This window comes from Saccopteryx leptura, chromosome 6, assembly GCF_036850995.1.
Source record: "Saccopteryx leptura isolate mSacLep1 chromosome 6, mSacLep1_pri_phased_curated, whole genome shotgun sequence".
Lineage (NCBI taxonomy): Eukaryota > Metazoa > Chordata > Mammalia > Chiroptera > Emballonuridae > Saccopteryx > Saccopteryx leptura.
Window position 1 is genome coordinate 75,605,209 of NC_089508.1, and position 25,806 is coordinate 75,631,014.

Consider the following 25,806-nt stretch of genomic DNA (forward strand, 5'->3'; position numbering starts at 1 on the left):
CAGAGAAACATTTTATAAAAATGTACTCTAGTGAGAGAGACTTGGATTTCAATAATTTAAGTAGTATTTAAATATAAGATACTCAGTTTTGTGGTTCTTATTCTGAATATTTAAAATGTATTTCATACAGGTTCCTAGTAGGCTTTCAACTCAGGGGAAGACATGAAAAGTAATGACATAATCAAGCACATCAGCAATGAAAAAATACTATACTTGAACATAAGTCATGAGAGGAATAAGAAAGTGAATGAATGACAACCTAAGGCCTTTTGGCCCATACATATTTGTTCCCAGTTCACTCTTCCCCTATAAGGGGAAATAAAATAAACATTCTTTCCTAGTTGCTTGGCATAGTTATTCGGTGGGTAACTATTAACTAAGTTAATTTTAGATACACAAGATTAAAGGAGATAACAAATAAATATCTAGGAAGACAGAGAAATCAGGTCAGAAAACCTTAACTACCTAATGATGTAGTATATAACACCATCATATTAGTACAATCAAATGAAGGCTTCAGCGTCCTTTATGTTTCAGCTTTATGTGTTTTGACAAGACGTGGAAAAGATCTGGTCCTTACGAAGAATTCTGTGCTTGCTGTAAAGGTTTGTAGGAATAATGAAATACTTTCTTCACTGATGAGATGAAGTCTCTTTTCAGACAAGTTGACTGAACAAAACAATGAAAAATGAACTTCTTTAGAAGGCTGAATGAAAGTAGTATCTAGCTGAAAAAGTCATTGGCCAAAGAGAACTTTCTTTTTAAACCATTTTAAGTTTAACCCTAAAAACAACAACAACAAAAAAACAAAACAGAAAAACCAGAGAAATATAGAAAAAAATGTGCACATACATTTTCACTGACAGTTATAAGAAAATAACCATTTATAGAGAAGTCACAATGCTTTCAACAAATTCCTCCAAAATTTTGGGAAACAAGATAAAGCCATCAGGTAAATAAATATACATACTAGCTAATATAAAACAACTTATGGTTTCAAATTGTTACTATTTTATGATCCAAGGAGAAATTTGGTGATATAAATCTGATTAGGGCTACGTATATTACATGGAATTAAAAAACAACTGATTAAAACATTCTAACAATAATACAAATATTTAAAAGAATGTCTTAAAAGTCAGACATTTATCACTGGAAATATCACAATTATAATATGTACTTCAGAGCTGTAATATGTTACAGGTCACTTTTGCTGTGTCTTATCGGGTATCCATCTCTCCTGCATTTACTATAGTCAGTTTTTAAGAGTTCATGTTTCTTGCGTGAACTGTATGGGCTGGGCACACACCTCAGTTCATAAAACATACACCTCCGCTTAACTAAATGGAAGTGTTTAAGATAACCTCTATAAACAGATCAAGAAAAGGGATAATAAGAAGATAAAACATTATTGTGGAAGGAAGCTGGATAGTTATCTTTACAAATTATTCAAAAATTTGTATTAAATTTGACTCAAGTAATGAAAAAAATATATGTATTAAATTGGTCTCAAGAAATTTTTCAGGCCATACAAACTTTCCCTTAGTTTATTTCTTGACATAATCTTGTTATGCTTGCTTCATTTGTCAGTCACTTTAGGGAACTAACTCTCCTTAGCAACTTTACTATTAATAAGAGATGAGTAAAAGTGGGAGTTTAAATTTTAAAGTGCCCATAGGCACAAAGGTATAGGTGCTTACATTTCCCTTTAAGTTATGGGAAAGCCCTTTGAGACTGTATTTAATCAGAAAAGCTTTCAGCAATTATAACGCATGCTGAAAGTGTAGATCTTTTATAGGTTTTGGATTTTGCTGTTTGAGCATAAAAAGGGAGCAAGGAGAAATGTAACTAGGTTCACAATTTTGAGCAAGAGCATATGTAAAGGTAATGTATGTACATTTTATTTCAAGAAAGACAGAAGACAAACAGCATAAAGATGCCCAGATGCCCTAAAGATAAATACATTTCAAAGATTCTCATTAAAATGAATCTGTATTTTTTCCTGCAAGCAAAATACCTTTCTTTAAATTAAAACAAAAACAAAAAAACCAGTATTCTGAATTGCAAATGCTTCTGCTTTTTTTTTTGCAGAAAACCTGCCATGATTATTTAATGAATAAGGATTTTCCACAAAACAGGCTTGCTCTACATGCTAGATTTTAAACAGTTCAGTGACACAATATGCTAACTACATACACAACAGATAATATAGTAAGAAAACACTCAACCTGATGAAAAGTTAAAATCTTCATTAATACACTGAAAATGACATAACTCATGCCTTTAAAATCAAAAATACAAAAATTAAATGTTTTCCTAAAAAGATTTCCTTATTTTAAGGATTCATTTGAAAATGAAGCTGCATGTAATTTGTACAGTAAGTTGTACAAGTAAACAGGTAATATACATAAAAAATTAAGTGACATACTCCTCAATTATCAGTTGTCCACCTTTAATTTCCAATACTGTACTTTCTTAACAAGCATACAAAATATCAAACTTCTCTTTAGAAAAAGTGCCGTTCTTTGACATCCTTTACACAAAAACAGTCTGAGCCTGTGGCATGTTAATGCAGTCGAGAGGCAAAGCATACTAACTTTTACAAATTCTACCTTCCATAAAAAGCCTCCTGAAAAGGAGATTACACGCCACTATAAAAATATCAACCTCTTGTGGTAGCTGCATTAGAGAACCAAGGCTTGAAGACTATTTTCATATAACATAGAAAACCACTATGAGAGCATAGTAACTGCATTGGTGGCTTGGGAGTTTACTGTGCCACAGGATTATGCATAGCTACTGTAAGGTACCAGGACTGTTACACAGAGTTTTAAATTGATTGTAACTGAGAGCATAACAGAGGTACTACCAGCCCATGCAAAATAACTAAAAATACCAAGTCACTGTGCTGAATACTTCATTTCTGGAGGAAATCAAAGGCAGCAGTAACCAAATCAAGCCCAAAAGGTGACCAAACACATTCTCCTCAAAGATTGGTGAGCACAGTGAAGTCTGAGGTATACCTTTATCCATTAAATCTGTGTGCCATTGCAAGATATTACCATTTGGGGATACATGCCATCACAATGGTTTAAATCATTTGAATATTAGTCATTCATATATTCTTATCTACCCAGTCTCTTGATTTCTGAAAAGATTTCACCTATAGTAGAATATTACAGAAACAAAATATAAATGCATGTCTTTCTAAATGAAACTTACATGGACTAAAAGTAGAGAATATTTTAAAACAAATATACAATATGCAGGCAGACAAAGCAGGAAAACGGCCATTCAAATGTATAATAAAAAACTAAAAATTGACTATGTCCAGAAAACTATGAAGCGCCTCAACTAAAAGGAATGCATAATGAAATTCTAATCTAATACAGGTCAAAAATGTAAAAAGGTTATAAACCTTAACAGGAAAAATAAAACAACTTTTACTGGCCATTCCTGTTGAAATGAGAATCTTAAAGTAACAGAAAAGTGGCTACAAACCCACTTAGAGCACCAAACAGAGAGAAAATAAAAGTCCATTTTCATCTCTGTTATTATCATAAAATCCTGTGTGACTACAGGTCAAACTGCTGGTGGCAGAAACAGAATTCTTTATAAACTGCAGATGTCCTGTACATAAAAAAATTTCACTGGAGTCGCACTAGTTCTAAAGACTCTTCTGTTTTAGCCTACCTACTGTATGTATTCAATCTGAGATAAAGTCTCTTTCTGTAACCCTTGATTATTATTGGGCACCAAAGATAAGAAAAGCAAGACGGGGTACAAAAATGCAAAATTTCAACAGTAATGGCAATGTTTTGTCTTAGTCCAAAAGGGTCCTGCATTCTCTCCCCCCTTCAGTGATTTGACAAGTCTTTGTACTTAATCTGGGGGCAGCAAATCATGCAAGCGAAATCTGTCTCTGATGTGAGGTCGAACATCTTCATTCTGTGCAGAGAAAAAGAAATTAAATTTAAAGGCCACGTAATTTCAAAGACATGCTCCTTAGACCATTATGAACATTCTTACTTTGCAGAAAATATAGATATTAAGCAGTAATATAATAAGAAAAATATACAGTGGTACCTTGAGATACGAATAGACCAGCATACGATTTTTTTTTTTTTTTTTTTTAGATATGAGCTGCGACTCGGTCCGTATTTTTGTTCAAGATCTGAGCGAAATTCCAGGATACGAGTCGTGATTCGGGAAGCTGCCGCTAGTTGGCGCGTTGCACACGGGTCCAGTATCGGCAGTTTGATATACGAGTTGACTGACTTACGAGCTTAGTTACAGAACGAATTAAATTTGTATCTCAAGGTACCACTGTATTACTGATAAAGTTAACTTAGAATTAAATTTATATTAAAAAAACTGCCATTAAAGTTTTAATTTTGTAAGAACAATTATGCAGTAGAGGCCAAACCAAAAGCTAGATAAAAGCGTTAAGCCACTGAATTCTAGTTCATATATTAGTTTTAAAATTAATCCATGGATATAGGAAAAAATTCCCAGAATAGTTTTAGTAGCATAAGGAATAATTCCACACCTGAACTAAGAAAACAAAGTGAAATCGATTTAACAAAACCAGTTAGTGACTTGCAAGAGGAAGCCAAGTGAAATAAAAATTTCAATCTATAAATGTTTAAAAATATTGATAAGTATAATTTTAACTTATTAGTTTTGATAATGCTTGTAAATCCTTTTCCATAATCTTTCACAACAGTGACATTTTTTTAAAATTTATATATTGATTTTAGAGATAGTTTTGGAAGGGAGAGAGAAAAAAACATCAATCTGTTCCCGTATGTATCCTGACCAGGGATCAAATCCTCAACCTTTGCATATTGGGCCAACACTCTAACCAACTGAGCTATTTGGCTAGGGCCCCACACTGACTTTCTAAAACAATTTAAAGGATTTATTTCAATGAAGTTGAACCAACAAAAAGATAACAGAAAAAGATAAGTAAGATAGACTTACCAGTTCTACAAGCTTCTCCAGAAATGGAATCAATTTTAGGAGTTCATTGTCGTTTTTATCCATAAACCAGCTTTCTATAGGGATTCCATTAGATAGCTAAAATGATAAATAAGTAATTAAATCCTCTTTTTTGCCTACATCTTCCTACTTTGGAAAAGCTTAAAAAAGAAATAACTCAAAGCCTAATTGGGTTTTCAGCATAATTTCTTCTTAGTGTATATAAAACCTAACAAGAAAGATCCATTAAAACAAGTTTTGCTTTAACATAACTAAAAACATTGCTTTACTCATTCAAAAAACAGTTATTATTCGATTCTAGGCATTGTGAATGAAGGGGTATTGCCAATCTAAACAAACACTATTAGAGAGCACATATTGTACTTATACACAGGGACCATGTCCCATTCATTGTTTTATTCCCAATAGCAGGATAATCTAAAACACAGGAACATAACAAATTGACTTAATGCTATTTTATAACAAATAAACTGAATGCTATTTCACTAAAGAGGCTAAAAACAAGAATATAAATTATTTATTTTACAGTAAACAATCTTTAGAATAAAATATCTTTAAACATTTACACAGAACATTGTGTTTGAGATGGAGGATAACAAATGTTTTTATCTAGGAACTAAGAAGAAATTCTTAAAAACATATTTCAACATGCAAGGAAATAAAACTAGTGATCAAAAAGGAATGTATTTCAATACCATATACTATTACCCACTTTTTTCTTTTTATTATGGACATTTTAAAACACATAAAGTTAAGGACATCTTGTTTTATCTATTCGCAATTCACTTTCCACCATTCCCATTCTGTACCAATTTATTGTGAAGGAAATCTCAAACAGATCACATGAACATATTTATAATGTAAAATATGTATATATTACAAGGATGGCTCATCTCTAGTCAAAGAATCATTAACAAAGGGTACAAATATATTGACAAAATAGTCCAAGAAAATATTTAAGAATGTCAGGCAGCCCAGAAGAACATGGTTAAGCTATTTGTAATTCTCATACATGTTCACAATTAAATTACTGATGTAAAAACTCATAAGAATGCTATTAAATGATGTATATCTTACAGTCCCTTCTTATTCACATTCACTACTCAGATTTTTATTTAGGTTGTACTCAATTTAAAAGAAACTTTCTCACAAGTAATATACCAATTTGGCATTTCTACTTCTACATGTGACATTAAACAGAGAAATTCCAGCAATGAAAATTCTGTTCTTCCTTCATATTGTTTGGCAGCATTTGTCCTCATTGTGATTTTTTTTACTAATCAAAGTTTGTTTAGCAACCCTCTTCCTACCTGATATGCAAAGGCTTGTGGTGAGTTGTCAATTATTATAGTTTTTGAAAGATCTCTTCCGAGGATATTTAAGTCCTTTATATAGTTTCCTTGTACACAAACACAATGTTCACGAAAAAGTCGGTGCCTAAATATAAAAGTACAAATTTACTAAAACAAACAAACAAAAAAATGCTAAAAAGTACAACATATAATAAAACATACATACACACATAGGATTTACAGGTTATTATTTTGTCTCGAAATTCATATACAAATGTGGGCCTAAGCTTTGGGCAACAGTTTTACTATAAAAATTCTTAGCAACTATTGAAACCTTACAACCAAATATTACCATGCCTTAAAGAACTTTGGTTTATCCCAAAACATTATATTAAATTATAAAGAGGTATTAAAAACTCTGTAAATTGTTTCTGTAATTTATTTACCCAGGAAAGCTCAGTTCAGATGTAGCATCTGGTTGTCAGCAAGGTCCTGCTTTTTAACCAATTTTCCAGATGGTTGACTGAGGTACCAGTGACTTGCCCAAGGTCACATAGTAAGTCAGTGGTTACCCTGCACTGGAACCCAGGATCCTCCTGGCTCCCAGTTCTTTGTTCTAACCAGAGGACCACACAGCCTTCCTATCCTTATACATTCCAGAATAGAAAATACTGTATAAGAAGCAGTGGTTCTGTGTTGGCATTTTTAAAAATTTTTTTAGTTTCTCTTACAGTTTTTGAGAAAAGATGTGGAGGCCAAAACATTCCATCATTTCAACTTTTCCCAAACAGCCACCTTTCTTTTAATTTAGTGTGTGTGTGATTTGAAGACACAGAACTGCATGAAATGAATTCAGATTTAATTATAACATGTCTCCCCATCCAAGTACTAACCAAGCTTAGCTTCTGAGATCAGACGAGATCGGGTGCGTTCAGGGTGGTATGGCCGTACACTAACTATAACAAGTAAACTGATGTTTCACTAATGATAGATACTAGGTTGAAAAATTTGGTATCATTTAAAAAAGTTGTTAAAGGTTTTATTATACTTAAGTGACATGGAAATAATTATATAATCTTTGTTTAGCACTCAAAAATAGTCTCTGTATATGACTTATAATTTTTACAGATCACCTTGAAATATTCCATTTGCAGGCATTAATAATTTGGTAGTTTGGCTTCCTTGTGTCTTAATCCCACTGAACAATTTCTCAGGAGCTAGGGCCTATTCATACCTTTATTTTTAATCATGCAATTTCAAGAAAGGGGCACTTTCTACCAACAAAATTATTCAGTTCTAATAACACCCCAACAAAACTCAACCTTAAAAATATCAGTGCTAGTGGTGATGGCAAAGGTATAAATATTTTTTCCTCCGTATTATAAAGAATACTTATATGATCATCCAGTATAGTACTACTTTGAAAAACAGACTAATTGAAAGGATTTAAGTAATTTTATTTGCATAAACATTTAGATTTGAAGAAACTGGAGAGGCAAGTAAAGCATGTACACGCAAAGTCACTACTGATGTTTTTCTCCCAATAGCAGCAAACTCACCCAAGACAGGAGACAACTGAATACATGGTGAGACAAAAATAGGTTTATAGTTGTGAGTACATGAAACACATAGTTTACGCTTATACTATTATTTGTTATTGTATTATTTTCCATACAAACAATTGTAAACCTATTTTTGCCCCACTCTGTATTTACGGTATATGGATACTAGTGATCTACTTTATTTTTACTTATTTATTTAGTTTGTTTTTTTTATTTTTAATTATTTATTTATTTTTTACAGAGACAGAGAGTGAGTCAGAGAGAGGGATAGACAGGGACAGACAGACAAGAACGGAGAGAGATGAGAAGCATCAATCATTAGTTTTTCATTGCGCGTTGCAACACCTTAGTTGTTCATTGATTGCTTTCTCATATGTGCCTTGACCGTGGGCTTTCAGCAGACCGAGTAACCCCTTGCTGGAGCCAGCGACCTTGAGTTCAAGCTGGTGGGCTTTTCCTCAAACCAGATGAGCCCTCACTCAAGCTGACGATCTCGGGGTCTTGAACCCGGGTCCTCTGCATCCCAGTCCGATGCTCTATCCACTGCGCCACCGCCTGGTCAGGCTATTTTATTTTTTAAATGTTTATTTTATTGACTAGAGAGAGGAAGGGAGAGAGCAGGAGAGAGACAAGAACATCTGTTCCTGTATGTGCCCCAACAGGGATCGAACCAGCAACTTCTGCACTTCAGGACAATGCTCTGACCAACCGAGCCACCCTACCAGGGCTCGATCACTTTAAATTATACTATAGCCCAGCGGTTCTCAACCTGTGGGTAGCGACCCCAACGGGGTTGCCTAAAGCCATCGGAAAATACATAATGCATATCAGGTATTTACATTCCAAATCATAACTGTAGCAAAATTACAGTTATGAAGTAGCCACCAAAATTAGTTTTTGGTTTGGGGTCAACGCAACATGAGGAACTGTATTGCAGGGTCACGGCACTAGAAAGGTTGAGAACCACTGCTATAGCCTCTGTCCAGTTTTCCAGAAATCTGAGGGTCAATAGCATGTATCTGCAGTTTTAGAAAGACAGTTCCTTTTTAACTGTCATCAAAATTGCATCTGGGCCCTGGCCAGTTGGCTCAGCGGTAGAGCGTCGGGCCTGGTGTGCGGGGGACCGGGGTTCGATTCCCGGCCAGGACACACAGGAGAAGCGCCCATCTGCTTCTCCACCCCTCCCCCTCTCCTTCCTCTCTGTCTCCCTCTTCCCCTCCTGCAGCCAAGGCTTCATTGGAGCAAAGATGACCCGGGCGCTGGGGATGGCTCCTTGGCCTCTGCCCCAGGCGCTAGAGTGGCTCTGGTCGCGGCAGAGCGACGCCCCGGAGGGGCAGAGTATCGCCCCCTGGTGGGCAGAGCATCGCCTCTGGTGGGCGTGCCGGGTGGATCCCGGTTGGGCGCATGCAGGAGTCTGACTGTCTCTCCCGGTTTCCAGCTTCAGGAAAAAAAAAAAAAAAAAAAAATTGCATCTGGACTTAGGATTCAGAGATCATAGAAATCTCTGTTGTCAAACAACACAGATAATTCCCTATAGCTCTCTTATGAATCAATATACTGTTCAAAAAGATTTTCCTGGTTTAAATTTTTCAAAATGCAACAAGATAAATTTAAACTCCTAAATGTGTAGATTTTAGAAAACTAGTTTAAAAGAGGGGTGTTAATTTATAACATTATAATTGCATAAGTACAATTTACCCTCCAATAAAATGTAAGCTCCAAGCCTGACCAGGCAGTGGAGCACTGGATAGAGCATCGGACTGGGACGCAGAGGACCCAGGTTCGAAACCCCGAGGTCGCCAGCTTGAGCGCGGGCTCATCGGGTTTGAGCAAGGCTCACCAGCTTGAGCCCAAGGTCGCTGGCTCGAGCAAGGGGTCACTCGGTCTGCTGTAGCCCCCTGGTCAAGGCACATATGAGAAATCAATCAATGAACAACTAAGGAACTGCAATAAAGAATTGATGTTTCTCATCTCTCTCCCTTCCTGTCTGTCAGTACCTATCTGTCCCTCTCTCTGGCTCTGCCACCAAAAAAAAAAAAAAAAGTAAGCTCCAAGATGGGAAGGACTTGTGTTGCTCACCACTGTTCCCTGGAACACTGGAGGTACCAAATAGAAATTTTCAGAAGGAATGATTAAAACCATTTATTTGTATACTTTTGTTGAAGCTGGATAAAATAAGCATAAATTATAATATACTTTTATGAAAATACATTTTGTTTTGTATGTCTGAAGCTTGCTTATATGAAAGATAAAATGGAAACTAACTACAAGGACAAATTTTAATCCTTTAGATAAAAAAAAATCACAGTTCTATTTACAAGAAAGAAAATCTCCTAAACGTGGACTGATAAACTGTGTGGACATTAGATAAAGCTTTTCACCATAGTTGCAATCACTCAATAATAAAGGTACTATTAATAGTAGAAATTAAGCTTAGAATTTTCCACTAAGACAATATGGGAGAAAGTAATGCAAGAAAATGAATCCTCAGCTATTAAGGCTGTTACTAGGCCTTTGTGGCATCTCTCAGCTCGTGGTCAAAAACTCACAAAGATGAATTCCTACATCTTACAGGATGCAACAAGACTGCAGTCTTAATATCTCTCAGTTGAACTATGTAATTTTAAAACTGTTTTAAAATTACCCAAGGCACTCCCACCTAACCATGACACACTGCATCTGCTGGCTCAGGACACACACAAGGAACTGAGTCTAGATCAGGGTAACCTGAGTCACTAAGCAAAACTGAAATTTCCAGTTAGACTCATGTAACCTTTTTTTCAAAGAAAGATAAGTTTGCTCTTGAAAAGAGTAAAAGAATTTAATTTGATCCTTTCTGTTAAAATTAAGTTTTTATTTCTTTATGCCATTAAAAAGGTGACATAACATGCATCATATCTCAGAAACATAAGGATGTAAAAACATCACACACACAATGAAAAATTCCACATACCCTGGCTCTTCCCCCAGTACCAAAAGAAGTGAGAATAACATGTAACAAGAAATAAATACATTTAATCTTTGTATTTATTTAAAGAACGTCTGTCCGGAGTTAAATCATTAGAAACTCTTAAAGAATTGGGGGGTTTAAAAATTCATTTCTTTTCACCATTCAACACAACAAATCTCTATATATGTAGCCAACTGAAAATGGCCATAGAAGTTCAATATAATCATAGTAATTTCATAGATCAGTGTAACAGACATTTCCACTATTTCTTACTTAAATTTACCTGACCAGTTGCTTTTTAGGGTCTAGTATGTTCAGTAACTTGTCTGCATACACCTTCTTAGAAGCAGTAAAAAGAATGATCTATAAATTCAGGGGAAAAGAAGTAATCATTATACATGATCTAAATATGGGTACTATGTTGAATAAAATAAAAATACTTAATGTAATTAGCTCATGCATGTTTACCTCATACATCTGAGACATTCGTTCCAGGAATTCCCTGAAGAATGGCCTTAATCTCACATAAACCTAAAGAAATATAAAGATAGGCTTCAGCAAATAAACACAAAATAGAAACAATTTTTTTTATAAATTATGCTGTTCTAACTCTACATTTATTATGAAGTTCATATTTTAAAGAAATAGAAAAGTTTACTAAGTACCACTCAATGAAACATTTTCCACATACCAAAATTCACTCAAAACAACCTTTAGCAGGGTAATAATAATAATTATTGGTGATCATTTCACTTTTTAATAGTTAAATAAGCATCACACAATAGTATTTCATGGAATATAGTTCTAATAAACATTTAAACTAAAAACGGAAGGTTTCCCTCCAAGATTTTGATCCACCAATCAGCTCCATCTTCCAGCCAGGTAGCATCCATCCAATTTAGGCAGGCTGTGTGTCCATCTCTAGCTGACCTGTCTCAATGACCTTCCTCAAATTACTCAGAATTTCTTCTTAACAATCACCTGCTAAGAATAGTTTGGGTTTTTTTTCAAATTTCTGTTAAGGTAAATAATGTTCAAGAAAGAGATGTTTGGATTGGTGGGTTTAAATAACTGAAATTTTTCAGAAATCAATTTTGTCATTTTACATTTACTGATTCAGATATGGCACCTAGGTTAGAACTATTTGTTACTTGAGATAGAAACTATAATAGTCAAACACGAGTTATCAAGTTATCAAAGCCTACTGGCACTATCAGAAAAAGACCACAGCATCCAAAGAACTGCCATATTTCTGTGTCTGCCTTTTTGCCTACATTTAATGTAGCTCTTGTGGTATATTACAATTTTCAAAAAGCGTAGAAATATAAGCCATAAGCAACCATTAAAATTGATTTACAAAAGACTTTGAATTGTGTTCATTTTGTGACAAAGTTTTATAAAAGAAAATGTTGTACTCCAGATGTAATTACTAACCTCAAATACCATGAACAACTTGCAGAACACCTATGTGCCAGATTAATTGGATTCTGATTAAAAAAACCAAAAAACAAAACTGGAGGCAACAAATTCAAAATCTAGGTTTCACAGAGTTTGTCATCAATACATATCCACATAAAAATGCTTTCATGCCTGACCAGGCAGTGGCAGTGGATAGAATATCGGATTGAGACGCAGAGGATCCAGGTTGGAAACTCCAAAATAACTGGCTGGAGCAACGGCTCACCGGCTTGAACGTGTGATGATAGACATGACCCCATGGTCGCTGGCTTGAAGCCCAAGGTCACTGGCTTGAGCAAGGGGTCACTTGCTCTGCTGTAGCCCCCCAGTCAAGGCACATGAGAAAGCAATAAATGAACAACTAAGGTGCTATAACGGAGAATTGATGCTTCTTATCTCTCTCCCTTCCTATCTTTCTGTCCCTATCTGTCCCTCTCTCTGACTCTGTCTCTTGTCAAACAAAAAAAAAAGAAAATGCTTTCATGATATAGCGTGGTGGTGGCGCAGTGGATGGAACGTCAGCTGGGGGTGCAGTGGACCCAGATTCAAAACCCCAAGGTTCCTTGGTGGCTTGAGCGCAGGCTCACCAGCTTGAGTGTGGGGTCACTGGCTCATCTGTAGCTGTCTCTCCCACCCCCCACCTCCCATCAAAGCACATGTAAGAAAGCAATCAATGAACAACGAAGGTGCCACAATGAAGAATTGATACTTCTCATCTTTCTCCCTTCCTGTCTGTCTCTATTTGTCCCTCTCTCATAAATAAATAAATAAATAAATAAATGCTTTTGTGATAAAAATCTAGTTCTAGGAATGTTGTAGGGGCAGAACAGAGAAATCATAGAGAGGATTCTTAGGAACTGTGTACTACCAATCTTTGTAATTTCCAAAGCCCAAAGGGATAAAACAATGTCATATACATATTAAGTAACTGATAAAAATCTGTTGAGTACATGAAATAGAACTGCCAGAAATTGAGCAATATAGACAAAATAGACAAGCCTACATGACTACATAAGGACAATTAAACTTCTTCAACAACTTGACCACTCGTGTAAGACAAGTTTTGAACAATTATTAGTATGTTAATAATATCATCTAACACTGCCTTCAGGCAAGAATGATATTTACGTTTTTACTCTTAGCCAGGCAGTTTTATCTCAATTTTTTTGACTAGCCAAATACAAAATAAGCCACATTACCCTTCCCCCAGCAAATAAAAACAACCAAATCCTCAATACTTAATCACTATCGCTTAGGATGAGTTACAAAGAATTTAACTAGAGTTAATTCATTTTAATTAATTTAATTTTGCTGATTAATTTTAACATTTTCACCCTAAAACATTTAGTATAGTTTGTGGCCGTGGTTGAAAACTACACATCTGGCCCTGGCCGGTTGGCTCAGTGGTAGAGCCTTGGCCTGGCGTGCAAGAGTCCAGGTTCAATTCCTGGCCAGGGCACACAGGAGAAGCGCCCATCTGCTTCTCCACCCCTCCCCCTCTCCTTTCTCTCTGTCTCTCTCTCCCCCTCTTGCAGCCGAGGCTCCATTGGAGCAAAGTTGACCCGGGCGCTGAGGATGGCTCTGTGGCCTCTGCCTCAGGTGCTAGAATGGCTCCGGTTGCAACAAAGCGATGCCCCAGATGGGCAGAGCATAGCCCCCTGGTGGGCATGCCGGGTGGATCCGTGTCGGGCGCATGCAGAAGTCTATCTGACTGCCTCCCCGTTTCCAACTTCAGAAAAATAAAAATTAAAAAATTAATTAAAAAAAAGAAACTACACATCTTACTTGTTTAATAATCCAAGTAATTGACAGATTTTAGACATATTACTATTTTAACTGACAAAATCAGTTTTGTTAATTATGGGTGTTTTCAAAACAGATTTGTTATGATTAAGAAAAAAAACTCATCTGAAACTTTTTTTTAAATTACTTCATCTTGAGGAGGAGGATAAACCATAAAACATCTGAGGTTTCTGTTTGTTGCTAAGTTTTTTAACACTCAATAACCAAAAATATTTCATTTACATATGTATAAATGTTTTCATTTGTTTTTTATATCCCTGTTATTACCTGCTCCAAAGTGTACTCTAAGATAAGCATGGGCCTGACCAGGTGGTGGCTGGCACAGTGGATGGAGCATCGGACTGGGATGTGGAGGACCCAGGTTTGAGACCCCAAGGTCACTAGCTTGAACACAGGCTCATCTGGTTTGAGCAAAGCTCACCAGCTTGGACCCAAGGTTGCTGGCTTGAGCAAGGGGTTACTCAGTCTGCTGTAGCCCCACGGCCAAGGCACGTATGAGAAAGCAATCAATGAACTAAAGTGCCACAACGAAAAACTGATGACTGATGCTTCTCATCTCTCTGTGTTCCTGTCTGTCTGTCCCTATCTATCCCTCTCTCTGACTCTCGCAATGTCTCTGTAAAAAAAAAAAAAAGCTAAGCATGGCTTCTGTAATTTGGGATGTTTACTTTGAACACTAAGACACTTCCATTTTAGAGGAATACTTCTATTTAAACAATATTATCCAAGCATAATAAGTAGAACATTGTACAAAGGTGACATTTTCAAACTTCTTATACAGTAAATTCCAGATTAGGTCAAAACTAGAACTTCATTATGCATTTAACTACTTTGACTATATTTAAATATAAAATATGTAAACTGACATTACTTTCAAAATGTGCTTGTTTACTGGGGATGAAAGGTGGCTAAAAATTGGGGAATATAGTGCTAGGGTGTTTTCTTACCATGAGAATAAAATAGAAAAATTGTTGACTATAAAAGTTCCTATCCTGAGAATGTCACCATTTGAAAATTAGGTATTTCAGGATTAAAATACAAAAGATCTTAGCAGAAACTGAAGTGGTTAGTGAAAAAAAAATGTGAGAAAGGTACAAACTAACAGTAAGCAGGGGTAGGGTTGGCACCACATGAGGTTCTGCCATCTGCAAAGGCAAAATTACAAAAAGAAAAATAGAAATAGAGGCATAAAGCCAGCAGGGTCCAAGTTATTTAGATGAATATATTAAGCAGAAATATATAGATGGCAAGAAGCACTAAGTACTGTCCAGTAGGAAACAAACAAAAAACTGCAAGGTATGCATAATGAAACTAGTCACTTATTATGTTAAGGTATACAGATACATTAATACAGGTGCACACATAGGCATGCCTCCAAATGCTTCAAAATCTATTCTACACATGCTCTTGTCATGTCTTGACTGCATATTTCCTATTTTCTACATTCTTTTTCTATGTATATACATACCACCAACTGTCCTTCAAACTTGCAACTGTTCAAAACCATGTCATTTCCCAAATGTAAGATTAAGCCAAGTTTCATTTCAGTTTAGTGTGTGTCTGTCCCAGTATATACCAATTATTCTATGTACATTACAGATTTAATCTTCTACCAGTAAACCAAATATATTTTTTTAACTTTTTAAAATTTATTTATTCATTTTAGAAGAGAGAGATTGGGAGAGAAAGAGGAGAGGGATAAGAGAGAAGGGGGGAGGAGCAAGAAGCATCAACTCTCATATGTGCCTTGACTGGGCAAGCTCGGGGTTTGAACCAGTGACCTCAACATTCCAGGTCGACACTTTATCCACTGCGCCACAACAGGCCAGGCCTAGCATATGTTATTTTTAAACTATTAACTTATTTTAAAATATATTTGGGCCTAGCATATACTTTTTTGTTGTTTTTTTGAGGGACACAGAGAGAGTCAGAGAGAGGGATAGATAGGGGCAGACAGACAGGAAAGGAGAGGGATGAGAAGCATCAACTCTTTGTTATGGCACTTTACTTGTTCACTGATTGCTATCTCATATGTGCCTTGACCCTGGGGCTACAGCAGACTGAGTAACCCCTTGCTCAAAGGAGCGACCTTGGGTTCAAGCTGGTGGGCTTTTGCTCAAACCAGATGAGCCCGCGCTCAAACTGGCGACCTCGGGGTTTCGAACCTGGGTCCTCTGCGTCCCAGTCCAACGCTCTATCCACTGCGCCACCTCCTAGTCAGGTGCGTATGTTATTTTTAAACTATTAACATATTTTAAAATATATTTGGGCCTGACCTGTGGTGGCACAGTGGATAAAGCATCGACCTGGAATGCTGAGGTTGCTGGTTGAAAACCTTGGGCTTACCCAGTCAAGGCGTATATGAGAAGCAACTATGAGTTGATATGTCCTTCTCCTCCACCCCCTGCCTGTTTATCTCTCCCCTCTAAAATAAATAAAAAATAAAAATAATATATGCTATAAGGAATAACTATTTCATAAAAATTTAGTAATAAAACATGCCTTTAATTAGTCTTACTTCCCCAGAATATGTTTTTATAAATATGTTCATGCCTGACCAAGTGGTGACGGAGTGGATAGAGTGTTGGCCTGGGACTCTGAGGACCCAGGTTCAAAACCCCAAGGTCACCAGCTTCAGCACTGGCTCATCAGCTTGAGTATGGGGTTGCTGGCTCGAGCGTGGGATCATAGATATGACCCCATGGTCGCTGGCTTAAAGTCCAAGGTCACTGGCTCAGCTGGGCCCACCTTCCCCGCCCTATCAAGGCACATAGGAGGAAGCAATCAATGAACTAAGGTGCCACAATGAAAAATTGATACTTCTCATCTCTTTCCCTTTCTTGCCTGTCTGTCCCTGTCTGTCTCTCAAAAATAAAAAATAGAAAATAAAAATATATAAATGTTCATTATGCAAAAATTTTTAAATAAAATCTATTATAATAGTATCAGCAAAGCAGTGATAATGAGATTAATTTTGTGTATCTGATATGGACTGATTTTACCAAAATTTAAATTTTATATAAAAGTAATAAATATACAACAGAAAAATAACAATATATTAATAAAACTTGATTATGAACAATACCTGACAACCTATACTTTCTTTGGTATTATGACAATGAGAATATTTTGTGATAATGTCTAAATTCAAATTCATGTCTAAGTATAGGCAATGTCAAATTATATATACTGAGTAATTTCTGACTGTTATTTTACCAAAATTTTGTCTATTACCATAGATAACTTGAACAGTATGACAAAAAAAAAAAAGCTTCTTACATGTAAATCTTTTTTGGAAAAGTATTTCTAAATAGTTTTGAGCACACAGATAATATTCAAACTGAAACATCTCTAATCATTTTCCCATGATATCCTTAGAACTTATTGTTACACTATTGCAGGTAAAAAAAAAAAAAAAGGTAAATTCAGTGAAATTCACCCACATAAAGAGTATGGAAACTTTTAAGTTAAAAAATGACTTGTGCCTGACCAGGCAGTGGCGCAGTGGATAGAGCGTCAGACTGGGATGCGGAGGATCCAGGTTCGAGACCCCGAGGTTGCCAGCTTGAGCGCAGGCTCATCTGGTTTGAGCAAAGCTCACCAGCTTGGACCCAAGGTTGCTGGCTTGAGCAAGGGGTTACTCGGTCTGCTGAAGGCCCACGGTCGAGGCACATATGAGAAAGTAATCAATGAACAGCTAAGGTGTCGCAACGAAAAACTGATGATTGATGCTTCTCATCTCTCTCCATTCCTGTCTGTCTGTCCCTATCTATCCCTCTCTCTGACTCTCTGTCTCTGTAAAAAAAAAAGACTTGTGAATACTATTTATAATCAGTAGTAAAAATTTAAAGCAGTGGAAAACTAACAAAACTGGGGAATGTGAATAAGATGCTCCAAATAAATGAGATATCTTAGTATTAACAGATACCACTGGTATAACCCTTCTGTACACCTCAGTTTCCTCATCTATAAAATGGGTATAACAGTACCTACCTCATAAGGTTATGAGGATTAAATAAATTATTGCATGTCAAGTACCTAAAACAATGCCTGGAACACTGAAACTACTAATAGCTATTACCATTTAAAAGTAATCAATTATAATAATAGCTGGAATGAGTATGACTAGATGGGGCAGAATTGGGCATCTTAACTCAAAGAGAAAGCCCTGGGCCTACAAGCTGTGTTTTTAGAAGAGGAACAGTAATAATGAATTGCATCAGTTGACAGCTTAACTATTCAACTTGCTTAACATTTTTTTAACCTCACCAGAGCATAGAGAAAAACCTCAACCTTTTCCATAGCAAGGGGGCTACTCGGGTAGGCCCTGTGGAGGCCTCAACTTTATAACCCACTGGGTGATTTCACAGCATCTTTTTCACAGTTTCCAATAAGAGTTCGATGGCTGTTGGGGATAGTATTCTTAGGTGGATCAATTGGGGATGAATAAGTAAATACTAAAATATAAGAACCAATAAAAGAAAAACACACACAGCCCCCCCAAAACCCCTAAACTAAAAACTTAACAAAACCTTACACTGTGTTAAGTAGAAATAAATGTGCCTGGCCTGTGGCGGCACAGTGGATAAAGCACTGACCTGGAACGCGGAGGACGCTGATTCAAAACCCTAGGCTTGCTGTGTCAAGGCACATATGGGAGTTGATGCTTCCTGCTTCTCCCTCTGCCTTTCTCTCTCTCTCTCCTCCACCCCCCGCCTCTTTAAAATGAATAAATCAAAACAAATATTTTTTTTTAATTTAAAAAGAAATTTTCTGATAAGAGTCCAAAAGATAGTTAAGCTTAATATATTCATATAAATGGCATATTAAAGTTAGCAATGAAGAATAACTTTCCAGTAAAAGCAGCCATTATATATACACTGCTCACAAAATTAGGGGATATTTTATCACTTCATATTCATTTTGAAATATCCCCTAATTTTTGTGAGCAGTGTGTTTTAATTTAGATGCATAAGTTAGAGTTGTGTATATATAAAAAATATTGATATGCTTATATTAAAAGTTTAGTATTTTAAGAGTAGTGAAACAAAAGTCCTTTGCAGTAAAACAAAAATGTTGCTTTCAAAAACAAATTCTAAACTTTGAAGCCTCCAATTTAATATGCTTAGTAATTAACTGTCACCTCTCCTGAATTTGTAGAACATTTTCAGTTGTTGAGAACTTTCCATATATTTTTAAATAAACTGCTTCTAATTTTAAGGTACATTTACAAAGAATACAAAGAATTCCCCATAAAATATATTTTATCTTTGAAAAGTAGATAACTATAGGTTTCTTTTATATAGTTAGTTCCTTTTTTAATCTAAAAATTAATAATGAATAATTATGATGAAAAAAATGAGTGCCAATGACTACATTCTTTTCTTTTTAAGTGAGAGAGAGAGAAAGAGAGGACAGACAGAAAGGAAGGGAGAGAGATGAGAAGCATCAACTTGTTGTAGTATTTTAATTGTTCATTGATTGCTTTCTCATATGTGCCTTGACGGGAGAAGGCTCCAGCTGAGCCAGTGACGCCCTGCTCAAGCCAGCAAGCCTGTGCTTCAAGCCAGTGACCCTGCACTCAAGCACAAGCTGAGGGCTTCAGGGTTTTGAAACAGAGTCCTCAGCATCCCAGGTCAACATTCTATCCACTGCACCACCACCTGGTCAGGCAAACTATACTTTCTAATAAGGATTGGAAAGTTACTTTAAAATTGTTTTTAATATTTACCTACAATTAATTTTTTTATTATTTTTTTTATTTATTCATTTTAGAGAGGAGAGGGAGAGACAGAGAGAGAGAGAAGGGGGGGAGGAGCTGGTAGCATCAACTCCCATATGTGCCTTGACCAGGCAAGCTCAGGGTTTTGAACTGGCGACCTCAGCATTTCCAGGTCGACACTTTATCCACTGCGCCACCACAGGTCAGGCTACCTACAATTAACTATCAAATATTTTTCCAGACCAGCTAAAACATTATTCCTCAATACTAAGTGTCCATGACCCCAAATATCTTAAGGCACATACTACTTTTGCCGAGCAAAATTATGCTTTATGAAGGTCAAAACAGTAATGTCTCTTGGTTATTATCGACTTAAGTGAGAGCTTGAGAGTAGGAAAAACTTGATTAGGTATTTACTACAAAATTCTCCATTTAAATGATTGCTTTTTTCTTCATGAAGCAAAAATAATGCTGACTTTTCTAGGGAATACTATAGAGGGGATAGAAGACTTCGAGATTCTTATAAAAATTATCCTATGTTGTAAGGTCCCCAAGAAAACAAACTATAATAATGGAGAAGACACTGAACTTTGCTAAACATGGAATTTCCCACCCATTTCTCCCCCCAAACTTTCCCCATAAAAACAACCTCTACTAATAAAGTGTCCTTTAGCAAGTTGCTCCCTAGAGGGCCCTATCTCTCCTTGAGTGCTTACCACAATCTGATTTCTGGACAGCTGACCCAAAGTTTGTTGATTTTACTGATCTTCAGAAAGCCACTGACTGGCTAAAGTCTTACAGGTGAACAGTCAAAAATCAGATGCCCCTGCCATGCTTTACAGAATGAGGAGTTGGACAACACAGTTACGTTTGGCTGCACTGTGGTGAAACATATGAGGCATCTTCTTTTAGTCTTCAATTAGCCACGTTTGGGCTGAGTAGCTCTATTACATCTTCAAAAAACTGAGCTCCAGTTCTTGATGGAGACAGAGGAAGGTCATTGAGGAGGTGGTTCAGTTCAAGAGCTAAGTGAAAAATCTGTCTTTTGATTCAATCCTGCTTGTGGATAGAAGTCATCTTCTGGATGGAAGAGGGAGTGAGATGACCTATAGTCTTGAATTGGTGGATCTGCAGGAACAGAAACTAAATACAGTGGAGACCTCTTAACTGAGTAACACCACGAGATGGATTTCCTGACAATGTGTCAATATAAGCTAAATATAAAGATTAAACATGTGCATTGGAACTGATCATGCACTTGTTTTTCCAGATATCAAATGCACTTGTACCATTCTATAAATAAATATTTCCCCAATAACTCATTATAAAACAATTTATAGAAAAAGTAACAAGAGGGGCAAAGACCCATTCAAACAAAAATCTGTATACTTTGTCTTTGTGAGTGCTATATCCTCACTTAAAAAAAGTCAGTTCTTCTTTTGAATTACTTTTTCTCCATATATAAAAACTATAATCTGTCTATCCATACAGTGTCAGGTGTAACATACATCAAATTTTGAGTTGAAATTTTTAGGTTATTATTTTATCCCCTAGAAATGGAACTCAAGTATACTCAGGTGCTAAATTGGGGCTTGAATAATCTACCTGCTGGTAAATCCTAAGACTTGCAATAACTAAGTTGAGTCCTACTTATTAATCAAAAGAAGAATATAAATTATGAAGTCAGGCAATCTTTATATGTGAGTAGTGGCCACCTTAAATTTCCCCTCAAACTTTTGTCTAAGAAAGCCCACAACCAGATTAGAATGGATCTAATTTTAAATTTATCTAAATATTAGCAAAATTTTTGATGAACATTTGATTACCTACATTCACTTAGAAATAATCTGAATATGTAAATGTACTGTATATACTCTCATAATTATTAGATCAAGGGTCAGTAAACTATGGCCTGTGGGCCAAATCCAAATTGTCACTATTTTAGTAAATAAAGCTTTATTTGTACACAGCCACACTTATTCAATTATGTGCTGTCTATGACTCCTTTCAGGTTATAATGGCAGAAAAAGCAGTTGCAATAGAGACTGCAAAACTTAAAATATTAACAAATGGCCCTTTATAGGAAAAAGCTTGCCAACCCCTGATATAGATGATTATTAAAACACATGTAAGACAATTTACACTTTACATTGTAAAAAAAAGAAATAACAAGTAGAATTAAAATTAAAATTAGATAGATATAGCTCAACCATGACGAACTTGCCACAAAAAGAAAACAAAAGTAAAATAAGTCCCAAGAGGACATTATTTGGCTTTAATTCAGATAAAGAATTTGATCCTATTTTAACATTACCTTTTTATTTTTAGGGGTATATATACATAAATACCATGGAACTAACAATGTACGAAGGTATATAAATGCCATGGAACTGTTCACTTAAAAAGTGTTAACTTTATGTTGTGAATTTCAGCTCAATAAATTACTTTTTAAAAGAGTATATACAGTATTTTATAGGTATCTACCTTTAAGTGGGCCACATTATATTGTACTGGTTAAATATGTAAGTTACATCTTACCTAATAATGTGGTTTCTCCAAAATCTCTTAGATCATCTCAGACCCTTGTGTATATTTCTTCTTTGCCAGTAGATGGAGACAACACCACTGAAAGTTTAAAAGACATCATTCCCTGTTTAAAGGGAGCTTGCTGGTCTGAAAACTGGGGGAACTCTAACCCAAGATTTCTTCAAATTATTTTTTTTAAAGCAGACAGAATAGCCATGCCAAACCAGAAATCCAAAGGACTGTACCCAATATTAACTATGGACACCTTCAAAAATTTACTAAAGGGGAACTAAACTCTGTATATGATGTAATAACTAAATCATAATATTAAATTGCAATTGTCTCTATAACTTGTAAGATTCAAACATACATCTCATTGCTCCTGATTTGGGCACTACCATTCATATTTCAGTTTCAGAAAGTTTGACTCAGTTCATAAGTATGACTTTTATGAACTCTTTTTCATAAGAAAGAATTCTTTGAATTCCACAGAGGTAGATACAGTACATAAAATATTTTATAAGTAGTCATATGTACTGCTAGAAGCCCTTTATTTAAAATAAGACAACTATTCAGATCCATACGAAAATAACAAGAACTATATAAAGAAGAGAATTGAAGCAGAGTCAAAGCACTAACAAAAAATTCAATTTTATGGTCACACTGAAAAGAAATGCTCATAAAAGGGAAGAATCAAACTCTTGCAATTTCCAAGGTTCTTATTTCACTATTAAAAATTACATAAGCAGACCAAAACCATCTTCAAGAAATAAACTTCAGATCAGAAAGCTTAAGATGTCATCACCTCAAAATACTATTTTTAAGTAATAGCTTTACTTTCAAAATTCAAAGCCTGGAACCCATTGTTTTTCAGTGCAATTTTGAATAACAACAACAAAAACAACAACAAAACAAAGATCTCAAGCTAAAAAGAGAAGTAAACTATTACTCTACTGTTTATTTGCCAAAAGACTTCTGTCTCTGAAGTGGACTAGACAAGAACAACCTAATGGCAGAAAGTGTCTTATTAAGAAAAAGAACTGCCTTAAGCCAAGTAGTATTGTTAAAAATAAATACCAAAACCTTTAAATCTCTTATTTTTATATATATTTGCCCATTCTTTCATCATATATCAGAACTAAAATCAGTTTCAATAAAGGGAATGAATACAGTACTCAGATATTACCATACCTACAACACCTATCTAGGTTAAAAGAGAATTGACTATAACTGCTCAAATAAATCCTCTTACAACTCATTACAAGATAAAGTAGGTAAAGTAGACTCTGATCCACAAACTTCTACTTAATTTTGAAGCTGAAAACTATGCCCAAATTCTAACTGCCTATTAAGAGCAAATAAGCAACCATAAACACCTTTCCATCATCCTCATGATAAATGTTCAACTTGGCTTTTAGTTAATCCTTAGGTTGGCTTCCTCTTGCAAACAACAAACTTTTAGACCCTTTCCCAATCATTCAACAAGTGGTATGTTTGAAGGTAATACTAATTAAATAACCACCACCAGCACTACCAGCACCACCACAGAAGGGCACTTTCCTTGCAATTTTCAAAGTATATTCACATATATTAATTCAAATTTTATGTTAGGAAAATCTCAAATATAATATAAAAACTATGGCCAGCACACACAAAATTTAATTCACAGTGAAATGTAAATATCTGTATTTTGCACTGTTACCTATTCAACAACACAGATGAGACAAAAATGCTTATACCCCAAAATTTTAAGTAGTAACTAAAAGAGTATCCAGGAATTCTGTGATGAATATAAAATAGATAAACCAAACTGCAATCTACAGACCATATTACTAAAAAAGAAAATAAAAATGACCAACAAGGAATGAATTTTCTTTATATCATTTGGATTTTGGAGAAGAAAAACACCAGGTATTAAACTGGCAAGTTCTTCTTAGGGATCTATGATGTCAGTGCTCCTGCCTCCACCTGCTGGCAAACTGATTATAAAACTAGCAGAGATCGCTAGGTAAAAAAAGTTCACATCTTTTTGGTAACAAATTAATGTTTTTATGTAATTTTTTAGTATGATGCTACTTTGTGTTAATAATCATTAAAGTATTGATGAAATCTAATAAAAAACATAAAATTTCACCAAAAAAATTTACATAAGATGTCTTAGTTCAGAATGTTATCTAACAGGCCAAAAATCAAGTTAAAAAAATTTTAAATTACCTGGTAAATGACATCTTGAAAAAGGACTGGAAAAGTAAGTGCTGCATCTTCTAGTTCATTTAGACTACAGTGTACTAGTGTTTCATCCTTAAAATAAAAAACACATATTGAATGAACCAAGATATTAAAAAAAAGATTACAATGATGTTATGTATCCACGATCACCAAAAACATCTATTCAAGCACCCATTCACATATGGAATTTTATTACATTCATCATATATTACTGTGTGTAACATAGCTATTTGTACAGAATTTTCTAAGTCACTGTTTCTCTGGTGTGGTTCCTGGACCCACAAGCAACATCAGCATCATTTGGAAACCAATAAAAATGAAAATTCTTCAGCTCCAATTTTTATTCTTTTCTTAAGCAAGAGAGAACAAGACAGTGAGAGAGACAGAGACGGACAGATAAGGACAGGTGTCAGGAAGGGAGAGAGATGAGAAGCATCAATTCTTTGTTAGGGCAGCTTAGTTGTTCACTGATTGCTTTTTCCTACGTGCCTTGACTGGGGGACTGCAGCCAAGCCAGTGATGTTGGACTTCAAACCAGTGACGTTTGTGCTCAAGCCAGTGATATTTGGGCTCAAGCCAGCGACCATGGGATGGAGTCATGTCTATGATCCCACACTCAAGTCGGTGACCCCGTGCTCAAGCTGGCAACCTCGGGGTTTTAACTGGGGTCTTCTGTGTCCCAGGCCAATGATCCACTGTGCCACTGCCTGGTCAGGCTCCAGCTCCACTATTGATAATTCAGAAACTCCCCAGGGGGTGCAGAGAGTAATTCAACAATGTTTTAATAAGCCCTTCAGGTGATTCTGATGCATGTTTAATTTTCAGAACCACTGCTCTGCGTTCCACAGCTGCCAACTTTTTGTTAAGTAAACCAAATATATTGTTTTAAAATTAACAAATGGAGGTTTAGAATCAAATTATTATATATATTCCAAGAAATATATATGTTCTATTCATGTAGCTCCTTTTCTTTAAGCCTTTTATAAAGTATTTCATTAAAAAAAAAAGAATGTTTTAGTACCTGTGGAATGTTTCTAGACATAAACACTGTTTAACTAAATTGTCAGTAAACAGACTTGCCATCTGTGATTACCAAACCCTGTTTTCTCATTAAAAGATAAGGTGAGGCTCATGGATCATTCAATCTAAGATACGTGCAAATATTTATTTGCTCAAATCCTGAATGATTTAAAAAACAGGACTTCTATAATGTGACAACACCTTTAAAAAAATAAAGCTTTTAATAACTATACTCAAGATTTT

General features: G+C 35.5%; 1 protein-coding gene across 4 annotated transcripts in view; it reads right to left on the bottom strand.

The window, feature by feature from the left end:
* Positions 1 to 1,936: 1,936 nt before the first annotated feature.
* Positions 1,937 to 25,806, bottom strand: part of CTDSPL2 (CTD small phosphatase like 2) — a 91,514-nt gene continuing 67,644 nt past the window's right edge. For all 4 annotated transcript variants that reach the window (XM_066388311.1, XM_066388312.1, XM_066388313.1 and 1 more), the window contains 6 exons: positions 24,529 to 24,615; positions 11,274 to 11,336; positions 11,089 to 11,168; positions 6,312 to 6,438; positions 4,984 to 5,079; positions 1,937 to 3,948 (listed from right to left, as the gene is read on the bottom strand). In XM_066388311.1, coding sequence (XP_066244408.1) covers positions 3,883 to 3,948; positions 4,984 to 5,079; positions 6,312 to 6,438; positions 11,089 to 11,168; positions 11,274 to 11,336; positions 24,529 to 24,615 — 519 coding nt within the window. In that variant the 3' untranslated portion in view covers positions 1,937 to 3,882. The remainder of the gene's footprint in view (positions 3,949 to 4,983; positions 5,080 to 6,311; positions 6,439 to 11,088; positions 11,169 to 11,273; positions 11,337 to 24,528; positions 24,616 to 25,806) is intronic.